Genomic DNA, 25,976 nt, shown 5'->3' with positions numbered 1-25,976 from the left:
CAGAGAAGATGAAAGGCAACAGGAGCTATAGTACAAGTTGAAATCTCTTTGGATACATCACATTAATATGATCGCGAGGGCAATGTGTGATCAGCCAAAGTTTAACTACTTGTCAGGAGGGCTGCTGGCCCCCACAGGTTTCTTGATCCTTCTATCCAAAGACTGGTTACAGTTCCCTCGCTCTATCAAGGTGTGGTTTTCAGAAAGAGCCAGCTGTCTCCAGAGAATAAGAAATGGAAAGGCCATAGACCATAGCATCCTCCACAGGCAGAGAAATCCTCCTCAGTGGCCCACTATGCACACAATAGGGCTGTTGCCCATAGACAACTTCCAGGAGCAGCACGTGTTGCCCAGGGGACTCTCACTGGTATCCCTGTGCCCTACCTCCACAACACATTTCTGAGCGCACAACACTGCCCTGCACCGCAGGAGAGGCAGTCCCCTCACCTCTGACACATGCTGAACTACAGCTCTGTCCTGACCCCATCTCTCATTCGAGCTCTCCAGACCGAGCACAATGCTGGTAGAAGTCCACCTCTGAAGGTCCCCACTTTCCAGCTCCAGCCTTCCCCCGAAACCTCCTCTTCCCATGCAGCACAGTACAGGGGGTCCAAAACCCCAGTGCATTACACACAGCACAGAGAAGTCAAGTCACTTTGTCTTCCTTTTTCAGTCAACAAAGACTCCTGGTATGAGAACACACTTACCAGCATGAAGGAGGGTTGCACAAACTAGTCCCACAGGAGAGCAATATACTGAGTACAGTGTTGCAAAATATATGTCTTCGTACTAAAAACCAAACTAGAAACGTGGCCAAGGTAACAGTGGCAGAACTTCTCGTCTCTGTTGAGAGTTCCAACTCAGAAAGATGGTAACCTAAACTCACGTCTTGTAATAATTTTCTGTTTGGAAAACAGAACAAGACAAAAAAAAATGCACAAAAAAAACCCCTAATACAAAATTAGTTAAGAGTTTGCTCCAGCCCCTGACAGTCATTCAAGTTAGAAAAGACATGATAGAAGCCTCTGATTGGGTGTTACGGAAAAGCAATCAAATATTGATTAAACAAGGTAAGCATGGAAGTCCCCTCCAAACTCAGACTGCGTCACTCCCGAAGAGGGCTTTAGGGGGAACTAGAGGGGGGATGTGTGGAAACAGAAGGAAAAATTAATCAGTTGTAATCCACTATTGCTCCACAGCCTTACGCCCACCTATTAGACCAGGTCCACAGAAACACCCAACCTTTCCGTCACGGCCACATAAATCAACACCAAAATCTATCAGACGTGATGAACTTTCTGGACAGGAGAGAAAAAACAGTACAGTTTTCAGACATTTCTCAGGGCAGTGAGTGTTTGTTTTGAGGGCAGGGCTCCTGTCAGCAATGCTAGCTAAGAAGTAAAAGGTAAGGAGCAAGACCTCCATCCTTGCAGGAGTCTATGTTGTGAATTTGAGTGAGGGTCATCAAATCTCCTACCGTATGTGCATTTTTACCAACTTCTAAAAGTGCAGTAGATGTTTACATAGCATGGATATCATAAATACCTTTGATCGCCTACATGAGGACTGTCAAGACAGGCATTAAAGGGAATATAGCTTGCTGAGCTTTCAGATACACTGTTCTGCTTGACGTGAGGAATTGCCAAGTTTAAGAAGTCCAAATTCTGAAGTGTCATAGTATGTTAAACCACATCAAGGGTTTCTGGATTAAAATAATCGTCAGATTAAATTTGCTAGTCTGAGTAATTTCCAACATATGATAACAAAAGTAAAATCAGAAGCAGTTAAAAAAAATTTTTTTTCTTATATTAAGATCCAAGATAATGGCAAATCAACAGATGAAGGATATTTTAACAGAAGCTGTCCAGAATCTAAGAGAAGGAGGAGAAATCTACCCACATCTGTATATTCTCCCAGCTCTGACACAAGGGACAGCCAATAATCACAGGCACCATGTAACTGAATGCCGTCACTTCACTGTGGCTAAGTGATCAGGGAATAAACACTGAGAACGGAGCTAGAAGTGTTCCCAACTCTCCTGAATCCTCAGACCTGGACCTGTAATTTCCTCATGTACCAGATGCACAGGAGTAAATCCTGGTTACTGTCCTCATAGAGAAGGATCTGTTAGCGTTCCAGGTAAAGTGGTGAAAATACTGTAAAACTCAGGTTCTGTATCACTGCCACTGTGAGACAAGCTAAATTTGCCAAATGGCTTTGTGACCCCACCCTTGTAAATCAGCTTGTTAATCATTATCGTCATAGAATTGATAAAGTTGTTTTATAAGCCAACACTGAAGCAGTAACATTAACTACTTATGTAGGGGCTGGTGTATTTCTCTGCAGATAACATTTATTAGAAGGCACTCTCTTTAAAGACACAGGTCTGCCTCGTAACTTTCTTCTGGAGCACCAAGCAATGTGTTCCACTTATTCCTCCAGTCTGATTTACATGTCAGACACAAGCGATGCCTGGAGGGTATGGGTTAAGTGATATGAAATCCCCAAAACACCTTGAACTACAGGTTCAAATCTCAACTGGATTGTCCCAGCTTCTCCTCCTGACAGAACAAAATTTATTATTATTTCTCAAGGCCAGACGCACACTTGGCTCTGAGAGACAGACTCAGACAGAATTTGCCAGGAGGCACTGATGCAATGCAGAAGAGACATGAAAAGGCCAAGAGGCACTGAGAAAATAGAAGGGGTGGTAGACATGAAGCTCATTCACCAACCCCAATTATATACATTGAAGGGATAGAGTGTACTTTAATTATTGGGATTAGTGTCACAAACATGTCTGGCAGAAGGAAGCTAGCTGAAGGAGCAGTCAAGAATCGTGCACAGCTTTCCACCATCCTCTAAAGACAAGGTTTCTGCCTCTTCCTGCTTGTTTTCTTTCTACCTCTCCAGAAACAGCTAGTCTGAATTAAGCATTTTGCCAACAAGCTCAAAGGTAAGCTCCAGCTTCGTGTAGACTTCAGAGTACCACAGAGAATGTGCTCCCTGGACTGAATGAAAGGGAACATCAAATGTCCTGAACAGATCGGCTTGCATTCACCACTGTACTCACTATCCGCCAGATTCCACTGGTGGAAGCTTTGTGGAGGAGGATGAAACAGTCAGTAATCTTTCTTCACCTCCAGGACAGATGAGAAACATGCTTTTGAAAGAACTACCAATGATGTAAGAAAATAGGGCTAGAAAAAACACCTCTAGAAACCTCCAGTTTATTCTTCACCCTGCAGCACAACCAACTGACAGGTAACTGTCCGACTTGCTTAAAAACTTCTCACCACAGAGATCCCACAACTCCCCAGTGCCCATAACAGCTGGAAAGTTGTTCTTAATGCCTGCCTCAGATCTCTTTTGCTGCAGTCAACTATCTTTGTTTCACACTCTACGTCCTATCTATCCATTGCACAATCTGCTTCAGAAACCATTTTCTGACACATTCTTTCCTCTGTCACAGGTGATCTCTGTCACAGGCTGGGAAGAGCAAAAGCAGACTGGGGTGCAGGAAAGCTACAACGGTTGCCTTTACCTATTTGCTAACTGGAGAACAAGCAGGTTTTTTCTGTATTCTTTAAGGTGGAGATTGGGCATTAAAGCGCAAAGGGTAAATGGAATTCTCCACCCCACGATAGATTCCAGTAGGGTCAGGATTTCTGTGATGAAAACACAGACTCGGAGACAAGCATGCTACAATATGCTTACCTAAGGATAATGCAAGCTGCAGAGAAAAGAAGGGGAAAACATTCCCTGCCTGGGAAGTTCCTAGTAATTTATATCTAGGGAACAGACAATGCTCGTGGACTGTTAACTTCCTTAAGGATTTTTTTCCCTTCCGCTCACCAGATTCTTAACACTGCAAATTCTTGTTACGATTTCAATGCACAATTAATCTTTAGTTCAGAGGAAAGGGAAATGGAAGGAGGAAGGATGATCATGAGGTAAAAGCCCCAGGGAGGCAGATAACAGATCTCAGCTCTGCCCCATCTTTTGTGCAATATACTGGTCCGATCAGCTTTCCTTGCTCCATTTTGACTTCCAGTCATCTCTTTCAGATTGCCTGCCTTGTTTATTCAAATTGCAAGTGACTTAAGGGAAGAACGATTTCCTAATATTTGTGTGCACGCACACTACAATCAGTCACTATGCACTGCTGTAAAACAAATTAAAAAAGAACACAGCAGTAACTTCAGGAGAGTCCCATCTGTTTTTGCTACAGCCACGCTATGGGCCACAATCCCAGCTCCCGACAGTAAGGGCGATACCACCCCATCCTCTCTCTCCTCTTCCCTTTACCGCCTTTGCAGGTCCCTGGCTGTCCCAAAGGCCTGTTCAGCCCGTGGTACGGGTGGCAGCAAGGCGGACAGGAGCGGGTGAGGCCAGGGACTCGATTCATCCGCTGCCGACACCAGCACGAGATGCTGGCTCTGACACACAGGACGCCATTCTGCCATCGCTGGCCTTAACACAGGCAAGGCAACGTCGCGCAGCCACGTGTTGTGTCGTGCTAATTCATCACCCACACAGGGCAGAGAACATCCCGAAAGGAAACCTGGTGATAAACATGCGAAGAACAAAAACACCCACAAGACCAACCATGAAATAAATCAAACTAAAGCAGAAACGAGTGAGAATTTGAATAAACAGAAATCACAAGCTCTCTTTGACTTCTTTGCACCAGGCAGTCTGCACTGACAGCAGAGCCAGTTGCTGTTTGTGGTACTTCTAAACCAGACCACTCAACATGTTGCACTTTAATTCGGTATAAAGTGATATTCCACAAATTAGCCGCTAACTATAAGAGGCACTGGGAAGAGGAGGAAAAACAAAACAAGGTCAAGAGCAAATGCTGCTAATCTGTGACAAGCACATAGAGGCAGGGGGCAAGGTGAAGATGGAGTTTTACATTGGTTGGGGGAGAGCAACAAACTGGTGACAGTCCAAGTGAATTTATAGCAGGAGGCAGAGAGGATGACAAGGTCTCTCCAAGTCCTCCCCCACTCCTCTCACGGAAAGGAAGAAAAGCCTGAAATTTCAGCAGGTCTCTGGGTGCAAGCTGACACAAGTGAGAGAGAGATGGAATTGTCTCAGTATAAACAACACGCCTGGAAATCATTTCTGCCAGCTCCCCAGCCAGCCCTGCATAAGACTCCAGCCCCACAACTTCTGCCTTAGCACTCACTGTGTTTCAATCTTCTTTCCTCCCTTCTCCTTCCCCCAAGGTTTCCAGGCAGTTACATGTCAATTTTGTCACACCCCAAGTTCTAATCTTGTTGCAAGGATGAATTATAGGCTGTTTTAAGAAACAGGTATTCAAGCAAAGGTTAAAGGCTGTTTTAATCAAACAAGTTTGAAAGAGTACCAGGAATTTGGCTGCTAGAGAACAGAAAACACTTTCCTTACCTTAAAAACATACGTGACTCTAAATACACACACAAGCAAATATGCATTCAGGCAGAGAGTATGTATGTGCCTTCCCCCCCCCCCTTTTTTTTTTTTTTAAGATTAAGCAGGCAATTGCATGCAGAGATATTAAGTGACTCTACATGCCCACTGATTAAGACGTTATTTCATCAGTGATATCACAAAATTAGAAACTTTCCTCCCTTGCACGGGACTGGATCAGGATATTTTAAGGAGGAGCCCTCTGAAGGATTTTAGAACAAGAAAGCAACACACCAAGAAAATGGCTACTGTTTCTCTGAAAAAAAAACCTCGATGAGTACAAAGCATATTTTAAAAAAATTTCTAAAAAAATTTTTCTTCTCTCGTCCAAGCAGGTAGCCCTGAGACAGTATTTTGTTTCCTCAGGAAATTCGGTTTCTTGGGATGCTATCCTTTGAGATATGTCCAGCTGCCTCTTCTGAATAGACATTTTATGTGAAACGCAGCAATGAGGTTAGAGCCCAAACTTTCACACTGCTAACCCTGATTTCCAGTACTGGGCCTTTCATTCTGCACAGCAAAAAAAAAAAAAAGAACAGAAGAAACCTGCTTAGCGCAAAGCACTAGAAAAGGTGTAGCTTATATTGCTACTGAAAAAATTAAAATATCTCTGGAGATCTCAACTCAGAAGCTCCTCTGAGGCACTGGCACCACTGCTGAGTTGCTTTAAACAGTTTCATTCTAAAAAGCCACACCTATCCCAAGCAGCCTAGATTACATATCCACATGGAAAAGCACCACATGCATTTAATAAGTCCTGTTGAAAACTCTGCTTTCAAGTAGTGCAAAACCCAGTTTTGCTATTAAAAGTATCTATTAACAATGTTGCTACATCTCCACACTTGGCCTCCAAGATTTTAACACACCTAACTCGGATGAACTTGTCTTCCTGGGTACCACTTGCCAAAATGCTCCTGGCCAGCTCTGCCATGCTCTCCGCCTGACCACAAGGCATTCTGAATGACAGCAACTCCCTTCCCCAGCAGAGCTGCAGTAAAAAGGAAATGCCAGTAAGATCATTGCCATTACCACTAATTGTAAGCAGAGCTGTCAGCACTTTGGGGAATTATACACACACCTGGAATATCAGCTAACCTGAAGTTTCCTGTTCTGCTGAAAGGCAGCTCAGGACTAGCAAACTCCAGGGAGTGACAGACTAAGTGATAAAGGAGCCATAGCCACAGGAAAGTACACAAGCTGTTTAATTGCTGTTTTGCTATCAGACCTTTTGATATTCATAGAAATGTATATTTTCTGTTTTCCTCATCCCAGGACTATTTTCATATTCTTCTGCTAATACAGTTACCACAGTCATACAGGCACAGGTTGTAAAGGAAGGATATAAATATGGCTATTAGCATTAGGTTGTTATGGTCCAAGATGCATGTTAACATAGCTCAAGTACAGAATTATCTAAGGGCCTCAAAATCTTACTGTATTTAAATTGCACAACATATTTAAAATACATCAGACAGACTATCCCTCCAAAGTGCTGGTTTCTCTCTTTTGAACTTAATTGTGCTTAGGATGGCTGCTTTAAACACACACATAGTAAAGTGGGACTCATTTTACCTTAATCCCATCAAAAATGACTTGTCCTGTGTGTCAGAGCGAGCCTGCAGCAGAGCTGGGAGGAGAGTCCAGGTCTCCTATGCCTTAGGATGAGAACTGGACCACTGTACAAATTACCTATGTTTACGTCTCTCACCTCCCCACACAACCATCTATTTCTGCTTACCTCCTACCAAATATTTAAGAGCAGGGGCTGTAACTGACACATCAGTTAAAACCCACCACTATTTTAAACCAGCTCTACTCTGAGCAACATCTTTCAACCTGTGGTCAGCTGAATACTGGTAGTAACGCACTGCAGGACTTGCACCTCTGTCATACATGCTGTGTCAATCCTTGCTTGGGAGGTTGGGGATATAAATCAATGTTTTCACTACGGTGCTGAACTCTGAAGTTTGGCAGCTATGGCACAGATGTGACTGGCTTTTTGCTGCCCTGGTTGAGCACAGTGAACTCCCACAGAGAACTGTGACAGAAAAATCTTCAGCCACCTCATCACAACGATGCTCTCTGCCAAAACCCTAAGTCTCCCTCTTATTTGCCACCTCCTGCCCCTCAAGCAAACAAAAAAAAAAAAAGAAAAAAAAAAAGGGCTTGCCTAAACTTAAAAGGATCTGCTGGTACAGCTACATGCGTAAACCTCTTTCGTAAATAAAAGTTCAAGCTGATACAGTTTATATTGAATGACTGAATGAAACAAACAGCAGCAAAAGACTTTCTCACTGATACAACTGCGTTTGTGCTAATGCTTTTACAGGTATGGCTATATTGGTTAGGAGTCAGGGTGGGGTGGGGGTGTTTGTCATGTACCTATCCCAGTAACACTTCTAAAACTACAGCAAGCCCAAAGTATGTCAGCCAAAACCCAGTTTTGTCAATCAGTATAGCTACACGCACACTACTGGCTTTCACCAGCACAGGCATGTGGGGTAGATGCCACATCCCATCCTTTTTGTGTGTGAATAAAAAGGAACTGCTAGGCAAGGACACCACCACTCATGGCCTTGGAAGTCTTCAGACTGTATCTTAGAAATCTAAGCTGAACATTTCTCAGTAATTGTATGAGGACTGAGTGATCAGAAAAGAAGTTTTACTTCTGAAAAAAACTGCAAGTAAAAACAAAAAAAAAGTTCACATCTCCTTGCAGTCTTTGCTATTGTTGGGACTCATGAAACAACTTGTCTAAATCAACCTAAAGTTTTGCACATGTAAAAATGCTAGAAAGAGCATCTCCAATCTCCTCCTCCATCTCAGTCTAGGAAAATACAGGGAGGACCCAAATTTGCCATTGGAAAAAGAGGTGTGATGAAAGTACAGCATGGGTTAAAAGCCTGAAAAAATGAACAAGACCTAACAATTTCTTTGTTATTCTAAAGCTTCCTAATCCTGATCTAACAATATACTAGGATCAAATTAGGTAGAACTTATGTTTCATTGAAGTTCATTTTTATTCCCCACATTTTTGTTAGGGAACCTTATATGCACAAAATCTTGAACAGAAACATTAAGATTTTCATATTGGGAATGCTTCTGTTAGACCAACTGTTCACCTTGTCTAAAACCCTATCAGACACTGTAATCAGTACTATATATGTCAGAGGAACATGAAATCATTGATCCATCTGTCAACAGAGAAGACATCTTCCTAATCCCCACAGTAAATAATATGCCTTTTCTGAAACCTTATAATCTCTTTATCTTACGTAGTGTAACTGTGGACATCCTCATTATGGATACTTAATCCTCTCAAAGATGATAAACTTCTGGCCTCAGTAATATTACTGTGGCATTAAGTTCCTCATGCTCACTCTGTATTCTGCAAAGAAGCATTTCCATTAAGGATTTTTATGCGTATCTCATATTCACTGTATGACCTGTGCTATATTATTGTGAGAATAGGGCTCTCCTGTTCATCCTTTCTTTCCACTGTTCTTCACATTGTTTGTAGGTTCATCTACAGGTAGATAGTCAGGGAAGTTAATCTGAAGTAAATGAATGTTTTAATTAAATTTTAACAGATTAGTTTATCTACAATGTTTAATGGATAAATTATATTACATTAAATCCCTGTATGGACATACACATTCAGAATGAAAATGGCTTTAATACAGTTTAGCTCACCTCGTTTCCAAAGTAAATGGAGATAAACCAAATGAAAGCCACTTATATTTTGAATAACAGTATTTACACAGTGATTCAATGTAATTCAACTCATCATTTTAAATTCTCATATTTTGTCATTTCATTTTTTTTCTGAGTGTTCCTGTGTAAACAAGTCTTCAAATCATCGTCTTTTTAATAAAATCTCCTATCTTGCTCACAGTTTCTATCCTTCACCTCCAGTAATTTTTGCCGTTACGTGGATCCTTTCTATTTTACTAACTTTTGGGGGTAGTATAACCAGGATGAAATAATTGCCATGACTAACAGTGTTTCTACAGTAAAGACCATCCCTGCAATAATCTTTGTACACTTGTATATCTTGCTATTTAACATAAAAAACAGGCAAGACATTAGTTAAGTCTCTGTGTGAGTTAAGCACCTGAATTTTGAACTCGTCACAATAGCTACTTCAAGTCTTTTAGTTTAAAAGTTCCTGTTAATATGGAATTTAGTGTAAGTAGCAAGAATTACTTTTCCTAAGAAAAGCAAGAGTCTTGTCTGAGTCAGCTTCTGTCCAAATCAATGTTTAACAGAGTAAAAACTGTTAGTTGCAGCAAAAGCAGCCCCTTAGTTACACAAAACGAATGGACAGTTTTTAACTCCAGCTTGCATGAACTGTGTCTGCATGTCCACAAAACCAGTGATACGACCTTTAACAGTGTCAGCAGAGAACAGAGTTCACAATTCCAGTAGGTTTAGGGTGAAGCTACCCTGGACTGTGACTGCACCATGAGGGACTATACTGCACGTAAATAAGAGTAATCCATTTTTCCAGTGTACTATGTCTGCCAAAACCAGCAATTTCAGGAGTGAATATCTGCTTCCTAACAACTGGAGGTCTCTCTCTTTAAAGCGTTAATTGATTGGAATAGACCTGGATAAACTGGCTAACAGAGATGCAGTGGTGTTATGGGTGACAGATGACTCCCCGGGCAGATGACGCCAGGGAGGGTTGGAAAGGAAAGCAAGTGTAGCCAATAGGGCAGAACAGGCAAGCTGTCACACTTTGTGTTTCTGCTTGTTAAATCTGAATGCACCTAATTAGTTATCTCGTCTGCTAACACCTCCAATGACAACAAAGACAAGAGGATTCTAAGAATGTGTACCTCATGGGAATGCCCATAGATAGACTTGCTGTAAACTTTAATGTAGTCCCTGGTGTCCTGGTCTGCCATGAAAACTTGCTGGGGTATATGTGTGCATTTGTGTTTATTTTAAACAAGCATGCGTATACAAATAAAGACCATCACTTGCTGCCTCTTTGGTTAAAGGTCAGGCCTACTCACATCTGCACTATGAGCATTTGTTAATGAGTAAAGTACCAGCAAAACCACTACCTCACCAGGATTCGGTGAGTTTCCAAAATTAAGGACATTTTGTTTCAATTTTTTCCACTCTGCTTTTAACCTCACAGTTAAGGTTTTCCCCTGTCCAAATAGATTCAAGTGACAGCCATCCCCAGACCATCAGCTAGCTGAAGTATGTACTCTGCCACATCCATAAGGTCTAGGCATGGAACTTTGTTAAGCTTGGAAAGAGATTTAAATTGGATTTAATTTTAGAATAGTACTATATGCTGCTTCATGTACTGGCAAACAGGCATTTCAACTTTTTTACGCCTAAGAGCAGACCCTCACACCATGTTTTTGAAACTCAGCTGCTTGGTGGGAAACGACCCATGTTTTCTAGAATCTTTAAAGAGAACTTAGCTAGGAAACAAATCAGAATTGAGCTGGGACTAACCAGGGTAAAGGTTGCTTATATCTGCAGATTACCCCACTCTGCTTTTCTAATTCACTCACCATGCCTTATCTTTCCATTAATCTTTAATAAACCTTTTAGTTAATTCCCCAAACACACACAATCTACATGACAGCAGGATACAGTGCAAAAGCAGTCCATGGATATGAGGAAATGGGCAGCAGAGGAATCAAAAGGAAGGGAAACAATTAGTATTAAAAACCACCCAAACTGCAAGTCAGGAGAAAATGATGAGCAATCAGGAGAAAGCAGTGGTAAGGGGCAAACCAGGGAGGAGGCAGGGGCTGTAAGGGTATTAGTATTCCTCTGGCTGTTGGATTCATTTTCTCAATGGGGCCCTCCTCCCCTTCCCACTTTGATTCCACTTTGACAAAAACAGGCAATCCAATTTCAGACTTGGAGCCTCTGAAATGTGGAAAACCCTCTCCAGGCTGACAACCAGGATATAGCTAGATTAAAAGGTAAATGCAATTTAACCCACCCCAGCAGAAATGGTAATCAAATTATAATGCCTCTAAACATGATAAGTTTGGGGCTGGGGCCCCCAAGGGAAGAGAAGGTGTCTTGCAAACACAAACACAAAGAAACATGCTAAAGGGAACTGCTAAATCAACGGATGAATTGTGACTTCTACCCTCCCTCCCTCCCACAGGGTGCTTGATAAGCTGCTGATTGCTTCTAAAATATCTACTACCAATGTTTGGAACTGATTAAGCAGCTTACAAAGCACTGGGGGCTAATGGACAGGCCCACCAGGGAGACTGCAACTCTGGCGTTAAGTAGCTTGCTTTTTCATGGCTTGATTATTAAAGATGAGATAGCAGAACATGCTGAAAAGATGTGGAAAGTTTTAGACCTCAGATTACTGGCCTTTTTATTTTTTATATGGAACCATTTCTACCTTGTGACTTCACCAGCCAACAAAACTCTGGCGTTAAGTAGCTTGCTTTTTCATGGCTTGATTATTAAAGATGAGATAGCAGAACATGCTGAAAAGATGTGGAAAGTTTTAGACCTCAGATTACTGGCCTTTTTATATGGAACCATTTCTACTTTGTGACTTCACCAGCCAACAAAAGCCATGTTTCCTGCAGTTCTCTAGTCTCCAGCCCTGAGGGGCATCTGAACTACCTCAACTTCAATGTGGTAACTAAACATCCAGAACTGACTATGCTACCCATTATCCTGCAGAAAAGGCACCACTATACATGGGAAACATCAGTGGCAGAAGCTTAAAATAATGTGTTTTACATATCACTAGTAAAGGCATTAGTGTGAACACAGACGTGCCCAGGTCAGCTAGCACGTCTTACCTCATTGCTTCCTCCATTGTGCATCTGAGCACTGCAGCACATTCACCTTAGATTCCCTATCCTCTCTTTTCAGCTCTTTTTGCCAAATTCTTCTTGTTTAATCTGGTATGTAACAAAATTCTGCTGTTCAGGTAGATGTACTGCAAGGTGCTTGCTTAGTTCAACCAATATCAAAGCAAGGACACGTTTTGCTGACACATTACCTCTTCTGTGGTCACGTCTGTCATAGTAACACTGCATGGCTTAACTTTGTGTAGCAGGCTTGCTGAGGTTTTTGTGTGTGTGTTTTGGGGGTTTTTTTCCCCTCTTGTGGTAATGCCTAGCAGGCTTTGTAAATAAGCATGTTGCACTAGGGACTTTGCAAACTCGTGAATTCCTGAATAACTATTCTTACAAGCAAAGAAATAAATACTACTTGTCACCTGTAGGCTGAGCCTTAGATGGGCCTTCATTGATCAGATGAAAAATTTCTCACAGCAAAGGTCTCTTTGCAGACTACAGTTTTCTTTCAGAGCCTCTTTTTAGCCCCATTTCAACACTGATGCTCTAGGTTTTCTCTCTCTCATCCCTAACCAATGCCCCTGTTAACCCATTTTTATATTAAACTATAAACCACAGAGATGGCTTGGAAGTAAAGCTATTTATGCTACGATTAGCTAGAAGGGGAAATGTACAATTAGCATTGAAGATGAGAACAGGCTTGACGCGTAACAGGTAGAATTAGTTGAAGAAACTTACCTGCTGAAGGTCTGCGAGAGAATAAAGATGGATTTGCTGGAGAAGATACTCTCTGGGAAAGATCCTGCAAAACAGAAAAATGGATGTGGTCATGCCTTTTTGACTGGGAAACTCAAAGATTTCTTCTCCCCACCAAAAGACTGCAGAACAATGATGCTAGAGAGCGAGCTTGTCAGAAACTGGAATTACGTCACCCTATAAGCACCAGCTACTGTTACAGCATTTCTCATGGGCACAATTCCACAATAAGAATGAATGCTGTGCCAGTGCCGCTCTCTAACTGTCGGGTAAGCATGTACCACGACATTTACAGCCATTGAAAGCTCATCCTGAGCACAGAAGGTGTTTCTTTAAACAATTAACCCAGTACTAAAAACAAGTAACTCAAGCTATGCATTAAAACTATTTCTTACAGTTTTCAGTACAAGATTCCTGGTCTGCTAGAAAGCTGTAACAGTTAACAGATGTGATTTATGGTTTTGTAACTGATATAACTATATTGGGAAAAATATAATGCAGATGCTGTTCTTCCAACATAAAGCTGATTCATGTAAATTCTCTTTTGCATACAGAAATATATGTATTGGTATAGACTTTGTGACAACTTATTTGAGAAAGGCATATTTTCCTTACATAAACCAAGATTTGAGGCAAGACCATTGATTATCCACTGACAGACCTGTTCGGTAACACTAAATTACAGACAACTGAACAGAGAAGAGACATCCTAATTAGAGTGACTTGCAGTAAAATGAAAAACTAGGTTAAAGTAATGTTACAGAGAAAAATGGGCCTTGTAAATGTAAGTGGATATTAGCAAGAAAAGTTTATGAAAAGCTATGTATCTGCCATAAAGATGCCAGGAAGAGAATGTCAGTGCATCTAATTAGAATGTCTATCTTTGTGTCCACACACAGAGAAACAACCAGTCGACCAGCTTTATTTTCCGTCCACACAGAACAAATATACCACCACACTAAGGTACTGTGGGGAGTGGAGAACCACATCACTCTTGCAAAAAAAGCAACAGAATATCTCAAGAGACACAACTATTTTACACTACACCTTGCCTAGAGATGAAATTGTGAACTCAGTTCCCACATTACAATCACATAGTTTTAAGGCAACACAGAACTGAAATTCTTGATATTATTAAATGCATGAACAAAGCTCTGGCAAAGACCAGTTTGCAATGGTAGAACTGAATGGTAGTGAACGGAAAGACCACTGGACGTGTTAAAAAAAACCAAAGATACTGAAAGGCTGATATGAACTCACATGATCATGATATGAGACTAATGAGAAAGTACACAGAAACTCCAAGAAGAGATTTTTAGAAGCTGCAACAACATAATAAGGTAAAACACAGATCAGCAGGGATAACAGTACCAACTGCAATCTTTGACAGAAAACTGAATCTAAGAAATAATGGAAGCACCTCAGTTCATTCTACTCTACTAGTTGTCTTAAACAACTATCTTAAACTCAGGCTTTCAAAGCTGTCTTGGAGGGACTAGGACTTTTCATTGCTCTTCAGGTGAGTGGTACAAAGTCTCACACTCCTTTTGTGCCTTTGAAAAAAAAAATATTCTAAGCTTTATTGGGGTGGGAGGGGAAGAGTCCCACAAGCAAGGCACTGACAACTGGGCACTGCCAATCTTACGGCACTCTTCTGGAGCAGGACTGTGCCCTTGCTCCTTCTGACTCACCAAGCATGTCCACTCTACCCACCCAGTTCTCAGCTGCAGTCTCACTGGGACACTGCACTTTCCCCTTTCAGTTCTGTAGGCTATACCATCTCTCCTATTAGAGGTGAACGTGTTTCAGTGGCTCTGCTGCATCACACCTTCGTAATACCTTTGGTAAAATGTCAAAGACCACTAGAAATCAGTCAAAATCCAGATATCAGGCAACATATGACATTGGGATTCCTCATTTGCACACAGAAGATTTATTAAAATTGATTGCTAAGCAGTCAAGTTTGAACAGCATTTCGAAGCCATTAGTATTTTTCAGTTCTGACAGAATTTCTTTCATTAAAATTTCTCCATCATTCTTCCCTGATCACACAGGCAGGCACTAAACAGTGTGTTAGCTTTGCCAGGAACTGTATTATTTGCTGATGCTCTTACAGCACTGCTAAGGAAAATAATTAGCTAATTAAAGATTTCCTTTTTCAGGAAATAGCCTGAATAGCCCATAAGGCAGAAACTGTCAACGACTAATATCGATGACTAATATCATGTTCCCCTGCCTTTAAAGACTACATTTTATTTCCTGCAAGTTCTAACTCCTAATAAAAAGTGTGCAGATGAAAAGCAAACTCATGATCGAGGGACTTCCTTTGCCAGGAGGGGTCTCAGCCACCACAGGCCCTGGTGAGAGTCATCCTCTCCCTGTACCTGTCCCCCTCCCTGATATGTTAGTTTGCAGCAGCAGCTCTGCAGAGCCAGCATCCAACACTCCTCCCTTCCAAATCTATTTCCAGGAAAAGAAGTAGGCACTGCCCTCCCAGTCTTATGCAAGATACATACACACACGCACATACCCAGCACTCAAGTGAGAAAATTGCTTATTTCCATCACTATGGAAACCGAGGCATTAGAAAACCCTCAGTAAGTAAGGCTGGTCCAGCTTCAGATTTGCAGTCCTTCTATCAACTTGAAAAAAAATCACAGTTTGATTGTAGTGGTCCACAGAAAACCAGCTGAGCAGCCAGAGCTCACATGTACAACAGCATTTACAAAACTTCTTATGAAGCAGCCAGACCAGTTGCTGTATGGTTCCCAATACACGTGGAGGTGCAAAACACTCCCTCAACACCTGTGCCCAAGTCACCAAAGGTGGAGAACACACAGCTCCATGACTGTGAAACCACTCAAATCACCCAAAAATAGGCAGCTCAGTCCCTGATCATTTAAAATATAAATGAAGTGCTCCCACCACACCTGTGGTGAGCTAGGCAGCTCTTTCAAAAACACAGCTTGCTGTGCTGCATGTCTGCAATTACGATCTTCTCCAGAAAACTTCTGTTAGTCTCATTTGGAAAGAAAAACAGAAACTCAACAGCTACCTGAACATAACTTGTGTAGCCACATCCCAAATCCACGTCTGTTTATTGCCAGTTTTGTCAGCCTCTATAGGTGGGGAACAACAGCATAAGAGACACCAGAATATCAAACTCAAACACATGTTCAAAAAAACCTCATTGTAAAATGTAAGCAAATCATTTGGGCAGGAAATCCACACAGACCAGGTAGTCCATTAAGCAAAAAAATGAATGATAGCCAGTTTCTGATGGCTTGCTTGCCTGCACAGGTTCTCTGAGCCTAATGAGGCGAAGGCTTATATAAAGTCTTTTTCATTAGGGGGCACACAGGACTAATTCAGAGCCTCTTGCTTCTTGACCTAGACACTTCCTCTCATGTAACTAGTAGGAACGCAATGTCTGCCATTGCCATCCCTCTGTCAACTGGAATTGGCCAAAGGAACCCAAAGTCAGTAGAGTACAGCAGGTGAGATGGGGCTCACACAAACACCATGCCATTGCGTTACCATCCAGACAAAGTAGTACATGGCATCTAAATCAACCTAAAATCACATTCATGTCTAAAAATCTGACGCAGACCACAGAGCAGGCTAAGATAACTTCGGTCAGAAACATTTCACTAGAAAATACGTATTTACTTTCTGCATGAGGTGGAGCTTTGAGCATGCTTGGTTTAATATAAGGGCTTGATCCAAAAAGACCAAAGCATGTGCTTGCATTTTATTTTTTCCTTGATATAAAGGTCCTTTACAAACACCAAATAGGAAATCTCTGATAAGTTACTTGAAAGCAAAATAAAAGATGTCAGTTTTGTAAATCTTATGATCAATGTGCTATAACTAACTGGATTATTTTTTTTTTAAGCTGCTCAATTAAAAGCATTCAATAAACAGTGTCCTTTCAGTCAAATCTTAACAGAGAAAAAACCTGGAATGAGCTAGACAGAGGTCAAACACAAGATGTTAAGACTCATCACAATAAAAACTCAAACCTCTGCTGCTTCAGAATGTGACCCGTGACCCTCGAGAGGCAAATGGTACCGAGTGCACGTCCCACTAAAAGCACCACCTAAGCTTTCACAGTTTGGAAACTCCCGGACCAGTTTCATCACCAGTGCAAAACAGAAGAGTTGTGAGTCAGAGGATTGCTGTGCTGTAAACCCTAGCTACCAGTCAGGGTTAAGCCTGCAATGAACAAACCAAGTTCAATGCAAACCAGCCCTCTGGCTTCACCAGTTCCCATGAACAATGAAATCCAAAGTCCTATTGGTTAAAGGTCGCTAAATTGCTCTATTGTTACATGCTAGAAATAAAAGCAATCGATGCCAGCAGGAAAGAAACCCACCATTGGAGACTTTGAGTCCAACCAAAAGAGAGAATTGAGCATTCTCAGTTTGTGATTTTTTTTTTTTTTTGATACTTTGAAATCTGAAGCATAACCTTCAGGCAAGATAGAACCAGAAATTTCATCTGTTCCCTTCTTCCCCCCCCCCCCCCTCCCCGATGATCTTATCAGGTATGTATTTGCACAAACAAAGGTTATCTTTTAGTGTCCTCCTGCAAATAGAACCACTGATAAGACTTTGCTTTTTGCATTTGGACAAAGTGTGTAGTCATGGTGCTTTGTTAGCACTAAGTAATTGCTCTGCATTTAAAGCCTGTTTATCATCAGCTTAGGTAATTTTTCTCCAACGGGTTAAATACCCTGACAGCTCTGTTAAAGCTACAACTAATTAATCTGCCCAAGCCTGACACTATAACCAAAGTACAGACATGATAAGTAGAGCGAACTCTTCTTTTTACAGCGCAATCAAAAGAAATCAAGTTAGCTGGCAGGTGGGCACAACCAAGCCTCTTTTGTACCAAAAAGCCTGTTGAAACCTAGGAAGGGCGCAGGGAGGGGAAAGGAAGCTGGCACCACGCTGCCCTGCGCCAGCCAGGAGTGTCTTGTTTGACCAGGCTGAGGAGTGTGTGACGGAGCTCTGACTCACGGTAGACGCACCAGCCCCGCAGGCAGCCCCGTCCAGAGGGTCCTCTCTGCCCCTCTGCAGGAGGCCGCTACACCCACAGCGGGTACAGCACCCTGGGCACCAAGGCCCTTTCCTCAGCCAGCACCCGTCGTACCCTGGCACTGCAACTTACGCCGCCACCAATGTACTTTTAAGCTACTGCACCACGCCGCAAACTACAGCAGCTGACGGACAAGCACATGCCGATTACCACCGTTCCCGTGGGTTTTTTGCCCACTAGAGAAGGGGCACCCCGTGGCGTGCACCTCAACAGCTGCGGCTGCGCACAGCACACAGGCAGGAACTGCGCGCCTCTCATCTCGTTGACGGGAGCTCACATTTTTCACAGTTACTATTTGATTTAAAAAGTCCAGAGGGATATCAGCGAATTGCCAGTTACCCCAAATACACGTGGCAGGGTAAATAACATCTCTTGCTAGGTTTTCTCTTGAAAGTCATTTGACATGGAATCCGTTAATTTAAGGTAGAGAACAGCATCAGAGGTGGGGGGAAAAGGTAGGATTATTTCTAGTGTTGCTAATTCTTACAGTTTTATTTAGGCTTTTGACTTTGTGTTTCCTTGGAAATCTCAGCTCCTGGAAATACACTGGGAGAGAATCCCAACTTTCCAGTCAAAAAAAGTTACTCGGGGAAGTGGGGCCCTGGGAAACCAGTGATCTGAAAGTCAAAAGGTAATAATAAATTAATGAATTTAAAACACAAAAGTACTTATTTATTTAATTCTTGTGGTATTATACCAGATTAATGTGTTTTTGGTTTTGTTTTTTTTAAAATTCTATGAGTTTGGCTAAAAAAGCATTCGTGAACCATTTCATATTTGTGAGGTATGAACACTCTTCTGGTTATGTCCTGTGAGCAGCCATTCCTAAATATATTCAGCCCACACTAAGTGCTAGATTTATTAGCAAGCATGTCCAGGTAAGGTATTTTCATGTTGTTACGAAATTGCCCATGAGCACCCCTATGTTAAAACAGTCACTCTTATCATCCATCAGCAATCCTGAACCAGTACACAAACTTTCAACTAAAATGCAGTACATTAACTTTCTCTCCTCTGTGGTTACTTGAGCAAGGTTATGGTAACATTGTGAAAGACAAGAACTACTACAGATCAAACTCAGGAATCAAGTACCGCTGTTACTAAAAGCAGGATACACAGAATTAGAGGTACACTGTTTCCTTTTGAAATCAAAATAGCTTAGACCCCCCAATTAACTTGAAATGAAGAACAAGAAAATGCTCTCTATTTTTGTAAGGCACTTCTGAACTCTTGCAGTTTGCTGCTGGAAGTTCTGATATAAAAACACAGGGATAAAAATGGCACAAGTCACATTTAACATGATGTCCACATCTAACAGGAACTTCTTTTTAAATCATTGTGGTTTTTTAAAGCAATCTAGTCTCAAAAGGTGAATGGAAATTACCATTTTGAAAGATGTCTAAATATTACCGATCTAATTTGACAAGGAGATGTGTGGAGATTTGACAAGGTGTACCTCTAGACCAGAAAATGTTAACATGAACTGAAAGACAAATCTGTCCTCTTGTGTCAACTTATATACACTCCAGTATACTCCTCAGCTGGATGGTTTGCTGTGGCAGAGCATTGGCTTGTGCTTTTAACCTTCCCTCGGCTTGAACAGACAGCTGTACTGCCTCCACCCTGGCTGCTCTGGCACACATCTTGTTGCTCCAGCTCTCTTTGTTACCCCTAGTTGAAACGAAATCTCAAAGTCCTTCTTAACTCCATCCCATTCACTTTTAGTCAAATGCTTTTTAAGATGTTAACTTGCAAGGAAGGACCTTGCGTGCACAGTTACTTCTTCAAAAAGACACAAGAGTTGAAGCAAAGAGTTGGTCTGTTCGTAAGAGCTCCATCAACAGGCATGCTTTCTTGCAGCTACTGCAATGACTACACGCATGCAGGATCTATATAAAACAAGTGGCTCGTGCATACTTCTCTGCATTTATTTTCTCACCTTTCCTTACTTTGGGGTGTTGTTTAGTATTAACACTAGAGCCTCTCAGGATATCCAGATATCCTCTTTGAATGAGTTTTTCTCTTGCCCTCCTTCCAATCACCTGTGCATCAAATTTTCTTCTTTTCTTCTTCTGTTGGTCTTGCTGTTAACTCAAAGCCCTGAGTGCTATGAAACCACATCCTTCCATTCCTTTTCAGCTCAAAACGTCTTTTTGCAGTCTACTGCTTTCACAAGTTGTGTCTTTGTTCTCATGCTTTGGGATTTTCCACTCTCCAAATGGCCTATCCATTGCAAAGAAAATGGAGAAAACAGTCTCCTTTGACAGTCTGGACATGACTTAATGACCTTCTGTTGTCCTTGGTCTGAAAGATGACATAGCCCCAGTTTCACATATGTGAGGTATTTGGTGGTATAGTGATTGCGTAAGATCAATCAGGATTCCTGTGATGTGTTTAGACAGGTTCCCCAATTGCCACACAAATATTTTGAAAGTAATCTACTCCTGTGTCAGAAGTGATACATCTAAGGTCTCACTGTAGGAAGTGACAGGACTCTATTGTTCAGCATAACTGAATTTGGGCTTGTTTTGCATTGTGCTGACAGGTCCTCAGCCAGGACCACACATCTGCAGCACTGGAGGCGTACCTTTAACTGCCTGCCGCAACAGCAAGCCCTGATTTGGTCTTCCTGTAAGACACTAAGTAATGTATCCAGCACTGGAGTTTTGCTGGGATAAAACTGATGTATTGCTGTTCTGGAGCTGAGAGGCAAATGGTATCAGAGAAAGATGAGTAACAAGAGGGAATTTTCCATATAGTCTCTCACCACCATTCAGAAGATTTACTTACAGAGCGATGTATAGAGGAATGCGCTGCTGAACATTTACCTTGTGTCACTGCCATCTGTCTAAAATATCTGGGCTAGCAACACCTGGACTGCAAGTTTAGGTGTATAGCTGAGAGAAGAGAAAGCCCAGAGAGAGCTCCACAGTTGACCTGGGTTAGTCTACCCTACAGTAGACATGGAAGTGCCTGAAGATTTCAAAAAAAAAAAAAATAAAAAAAAAAATCATTCTGACAGTTCCTTGACCTGAAGAGCCTTTAACCATGACAAGAACAGAGAAAAAGAGGCTGTGGCATACGGACAGACTGTTAGTGTGTCTTATGTCTAGAGAGAAAAGGAAGAAAGCAAAACCAGAATAAAAGTTGCATCATTCAGCACGGCTTCACATAGTAACCTCATTATTTAATGGACTCAGAGATTCTCGCTCTTTCCCAGCTATCAGTTTTATTGACTCCCATCTTGTTTGCCTGTGCCATTCATTCATCACCCCACAATGTGCAGGTGGTGGTGGGATCTGTACAGCTCCACTTGTACTAACATCGGCTCTAGGTTTTAGTCATGCATGTTTCTGCCTGAACAGCATCCACACAAGAAAGGCAACCAAAACAAGCAAGAACTTGTTGAGTAAAGACATTTGAGGCAAATCATGTCTGTTGCAATACTTGAGGTGACAGCCACAACAAACTAGGCATAACAACATCCCTTGTAAAACAGGGAGCTCAGCAATAGGTTCCGAGTCTCAGTTGGCTAATCTCAGAGGAACACCACTGATATGCACTGGTGGAGGGCCTTATTTCTCCTCCCAGCCAAATCCAAGTTCCTTATTTTTTGCTCTTGTAAATATAAAAAGAGCTTAGAATCCAGTGGAGCAATAGGTGAGAATAAATCATTCTAACTGATGAAGGCCACTTTTATTGCGAGCCTTCCAGCTACTTTTAGGATTTCTTCTGCTTCTTTTCCTTTCTTCCTTTTTTTCTTCCTTTCTTTCTACTTGGTCACTCGCTTCTTCAAAGTTCACAGCGTGGTTCAATGCTGAGTTCTCTGCTAGATGCCAAGTTTCAAAGTTCCCGAAGTACCTATCTATGCTACACCAAGCATTACAAATAACATTTCCACATTTAAGCCAACTGGATCCTGAGCTAACCTGTTTTATAGCCATCTGGAATTCTTCAGAAAAAGTGACTTGTAAGCACTGTAAACAGTTTTGTCTTCCCAGAGGACACCAAGAATTTCCCACTTCACTGTCATCTTCATTTTGTCTTCTGGGTTCAAGAACAAGGTATAGATTTAAAGATGATAATGCAAATACTATTAATAAAAGAAACCTCAGAGTGATCTGCTTTTCCCTAATAAGGCAGGCTCTATCAGTGTCCCAAAGGCAGCAAGGTGCCAATACAATTAATCAGTCTGTTTTTAGTTCTCCCTAGACAGCAATATTAACAGTTTGTTTCAGTCTGTTTATATGGGTCTGACAGGTCTTCAAGATGCCTGTGTTCACTTTCTTGTGATTAATAGTCATTCACATACTAAGGTGAAGACCAAGCAGAAAAAGAATGTTTTTAGAGCAGGACAGATAACTGGATTCTCTCCCTCAGTCTTGCATTTCTAACTAGGAAACAGTACTAAATTTAGGAATGCTGTATCACCATATTGTTTAAACTCCTCCTTTTCTTGCAACTTGCCCATGAGATGAGCCAAATGGAGACTTAAATCACATATTTTGTTTACTTTTCAGCTGTGCTCTATAAAGCCATCACATTGATAGTGAATGTCTGCACACTGGGATACTAGATGCAGAAAGCAAAGCCATTGGGACCATTTTGAGCAAGGAATAACTCCTTCTGGGAAAAGAACTTTTCTTCCTTTCCATCTCGGCAAACCTCTTAGGGGAGATCTGATGGACTAACGGAGCACCAAACCCACCCCGACAGATATTTCACAGACCAAGAAGGAGCTGGACTCTAAGGTGTGTTTTGTACATTTCTTCAGTGGCTTAACAAGTCCTATCAAACCAAAGATGATTCCCTAGTAGAAAACCAAAGCCTTCATGGGCTGGGGTCCTCCTCTCCACCACAGAGAACTTTAATTGGAGACAGCATGAAGAAACCTTTATCTAAGAAAAGGGAGCATTTGGAGTATTTCCCAGTTTCCCCTTCTGTCATTCTGGGTGTTCCATTTTGATACAAGGAGTTTTTTCTCTCTCCACCCTGCCCCAAGAAAAGACCACGCACACATTTGTGTACTAATTTTTATCCATTCTCTCTTCCCTCCATTTCCTCAGCACTTGTCATCTCTCCTTTTTGGAGGTAGGTTTTGGGGCTCCCCCTTTGTTTTGGTTTCTTCATTTACTCCTAATTTCCTGAGATCCTTTCCCTCTTTGAATCTCCTTCTCCTGGCTCTCCCTCATCCCTTTGTCTCTAATCCATTCATTTCTCTGCTTAGACCTCCTTTGATCTCTCTTTTCACTCCCTTACCCAAGTCCATTCAGTCTCATGCCTCCTCCTGTCTATTTTGATCAGGGCATTCTTTTCTTCAGCATTAATCAGAAAGCATAATTTCTTTTCTGCCACTTTTTCTGAATGACAGCTTTCATAAATCTTACTCTCCCTTCAGCTTTATTGCAGTTGAAGAGGATGGCATAGGAACGTTATTATGGCTGAATAGCAAAACAGCTCTGAAAAATAATACCATTCTCTAGAATAAAAGAAAAATAATCCTAAATATTTTTAAATGCTGTAAGATGCCCTATCAAAGAATAGGAATTGAGCAGTAAGACACAAACATATATTAGCACACAGTGGGTCTGACACAAGAACTCGGCAGTGCTCTCCAGAAACTTGTTCCTATATCCTTCTCTTAGCTGTTCTAGGTAGTTCTTCAAAGCAATGACATCAGTTATGTACCAAACAGCAGACCACCTCACTCCTTACCTGGGATGAAGGCACTAGTGCAGCCACCTCTGCCTCCCAGAGAATTCAGGTCCCCCATCCCTAAAACACCATGCTCAAAATTACAGTCACTGATGTCATCTGCTTTCTTGCCATTTGGCAGCTCCTAATTTCAAAGCAGTAGCTTTCCTATTTGCAGTCTTGTCTTACTTACAAACTTGGAGTATACAGATGCTGACGGATGTATTTACCATCAGGTCAGCTGCATGTGCCTGGAGCTACTCACCTCACAGTACGGCATGGGCAGAGACATCTTCCCATCTCTTTTGGAGATCCACAACAAAAGTAACTTGGCTTTTTTAAGGTCACAACTGTCGCTTGATGATTTCAAGAAGATCGTTCATTTTTAGCTTGTTAGAAAAATACAGCAGCAGCTGAATGGACTAAGATACAACTCTTCTAAAATGAAGTTCACTTTTTATAAAGCTACTGTTTCCAGAACAGAAAACACAATATGAAAACACCTTGTGCTGTGACCACGTGTTTTCCAGTAAACAAAACACTCAGTGCAGCCATATCATGGATGGAAGATAGTGGCTGAGCAAGAGCCCAACAGCTCTGGTGTCACATAAATCATATGCTGGGTCACATGCCAGGGGACTACATCTGGCCTCTGCCTTTGTGTGAGATCACAGCACAGAAGAGGGCAGAAGCACTGGAGAGGTGGTTGACTCTGGTCTCTCTCATGCTTTGCCATACTGTGAGGTGTTTCAAAGCTCCCAACAGTGGCTACCGCACTGCGATGCCACAGCAAGGAGCATGAGGTATCACACCTGACTGAAAATACTCACGCACAGCCAGGAAACCTGAGGAGGAGTAAAAGATACTCACCACAATGTGTGACCCCTGGGCTAATAGTCATCAAGAACAATTTCAGATATTCAGACCTTATAAAACCATTTTCTTTGGCAGTAGATAGCCCAGATGCCCAGGAAAGTCAGATACAGGCACCACATCTTTCTAAACGGCTAATACCTTCAGAGCTAGATTGTGAGGGGAAGAAAGAAAGAAAAAAAAAAAAAAGAAGAGAAAAGTAACACGACAAGGAAAAAATGTGCTGTACGTTGCCTGTGGTTCTTACCTTCTACGCAGATCTTCAGCCACTGCTGCTCTGCAGCTGAACAAATAGGCTCGGAGAGATTTTAGCTGCTGTCTCAGGCGGACAACAGTTGCGAGAGGTTCAACATGCTTGTACAACATGGGATTTTCTTGCTGGATATCAATCAATGGTTCCTCATAAACATATTCCAGGAACTCTTTGGCTTGCTTTGATACCTGAAAAATAAAGCAGTTTAGCTAGGCTTTCCTCCCAACTCTTTTAAAGCAGATCTTCCCCTCTGTGATCTGTTAACTATTCTCTGCATCTGAAAACTTACTCTGTTACCAATTACAAATGAAGACAGCGCTGAGAGAGATCCAACTGTCTCTGCTTACAGCCAAGTCAAACTTCATCAAACCCATTAAAGTTGATTGTACGAGATAATTGCTTACCCAAAGTACAGCAATATCTGCAGCCACACATGTTTTCACTGCAGGGTAACATAGCTTACTAGATGTTTTTCAAGTCTAAAAATTGATTACCAAGTTTCTTCCCTGTTAATATTTTCCGGTTTGTTCACTGCTTTATTTTTGGCAAGAAGGAAATGATTAGGTAAGTGCCAAAGTACAACATTAGGAAAGGAAAGATACACACTGCAAATCCAATCACATTGTACTATCCCAGGGTATAGAACTCCAGCGTAAACTACTGCTCCCATTTGTTCCATGCTCAGCCACTATAGTTAAAATTATGTAAAAAGAAAATAAACAGAAGCACATCTATCAAGTTGTTGTGTTCCTTTTTTCATACAGATAAAGTTGACTTTTACTGGTATTACTCACTCCCAATGTTTCATCTGCAAGAAATTTTTCTTATGCCTTTTTCATGATAGTACTCTGTTCTATCTCCACCTGCAAAGAGCTACTGTAACGTTGATAAACTAATGGGACTTTTGTTCCCACTAGAAAAGATACTCCTGTTTCTGAGGTGAGAAGGCCAAATTCCCTCTCATTCCTTATTTCTGCATTTTATCACAGCTGGAAAAGAGAAGATGGGATTATCTGAAATGAGCTGCAAATCAC

General features: G+C 41.7%; 1 protein-coding gene across 1 annotated transcript in view; it reads right to left on the bottom strand.

Moving 5' to 3' along the window:
- The window catches only part of PLEKHM3 (pleckstrin homology domain containing, family M, member 3), a gene marked incomplete at its 5' end in the record, with an annotated part of 64,197 nt that overhangs the window by 18,134 nt on the left and 20,087 nt on the right, over positions 1–25,976 (bottom strand). Inside the window, 2 exons of the mRNA XM_009698025.1 lie at positions 13,005–13,068; positions 24,937–25,130. Coding sequence (XP_009696327.1) covers positions 13,005–13,068; positions 24,937–25,130 — 258 coding nt within the window. The remainder of the gene's footprint in view (positions 1–13,004; positions 13,069–24,936; positions 25,131–25,976) is intronic.

The sequence above is a fragment of the Cariama cristata genome, unplaced genomic scaffold, assembly GCF_000690535.1.
Source record: "Cariama cristata isolate BGI_N322 unplaced genomic scaffold, ASM69053v1 scaffold37533, whole genome shotgun sequence".
Lineage (NCBI taxonomy): Eukaryota > Metazoa > Chordata > Aves > Cariamiformes > Cariamidae > Cariama > Cariama cristata.
The sequence above is the reverse complement of the archived record's forward strand: the minus strand, read 5'-3'. Positions and strand labels throughout refer to the sequence as shown.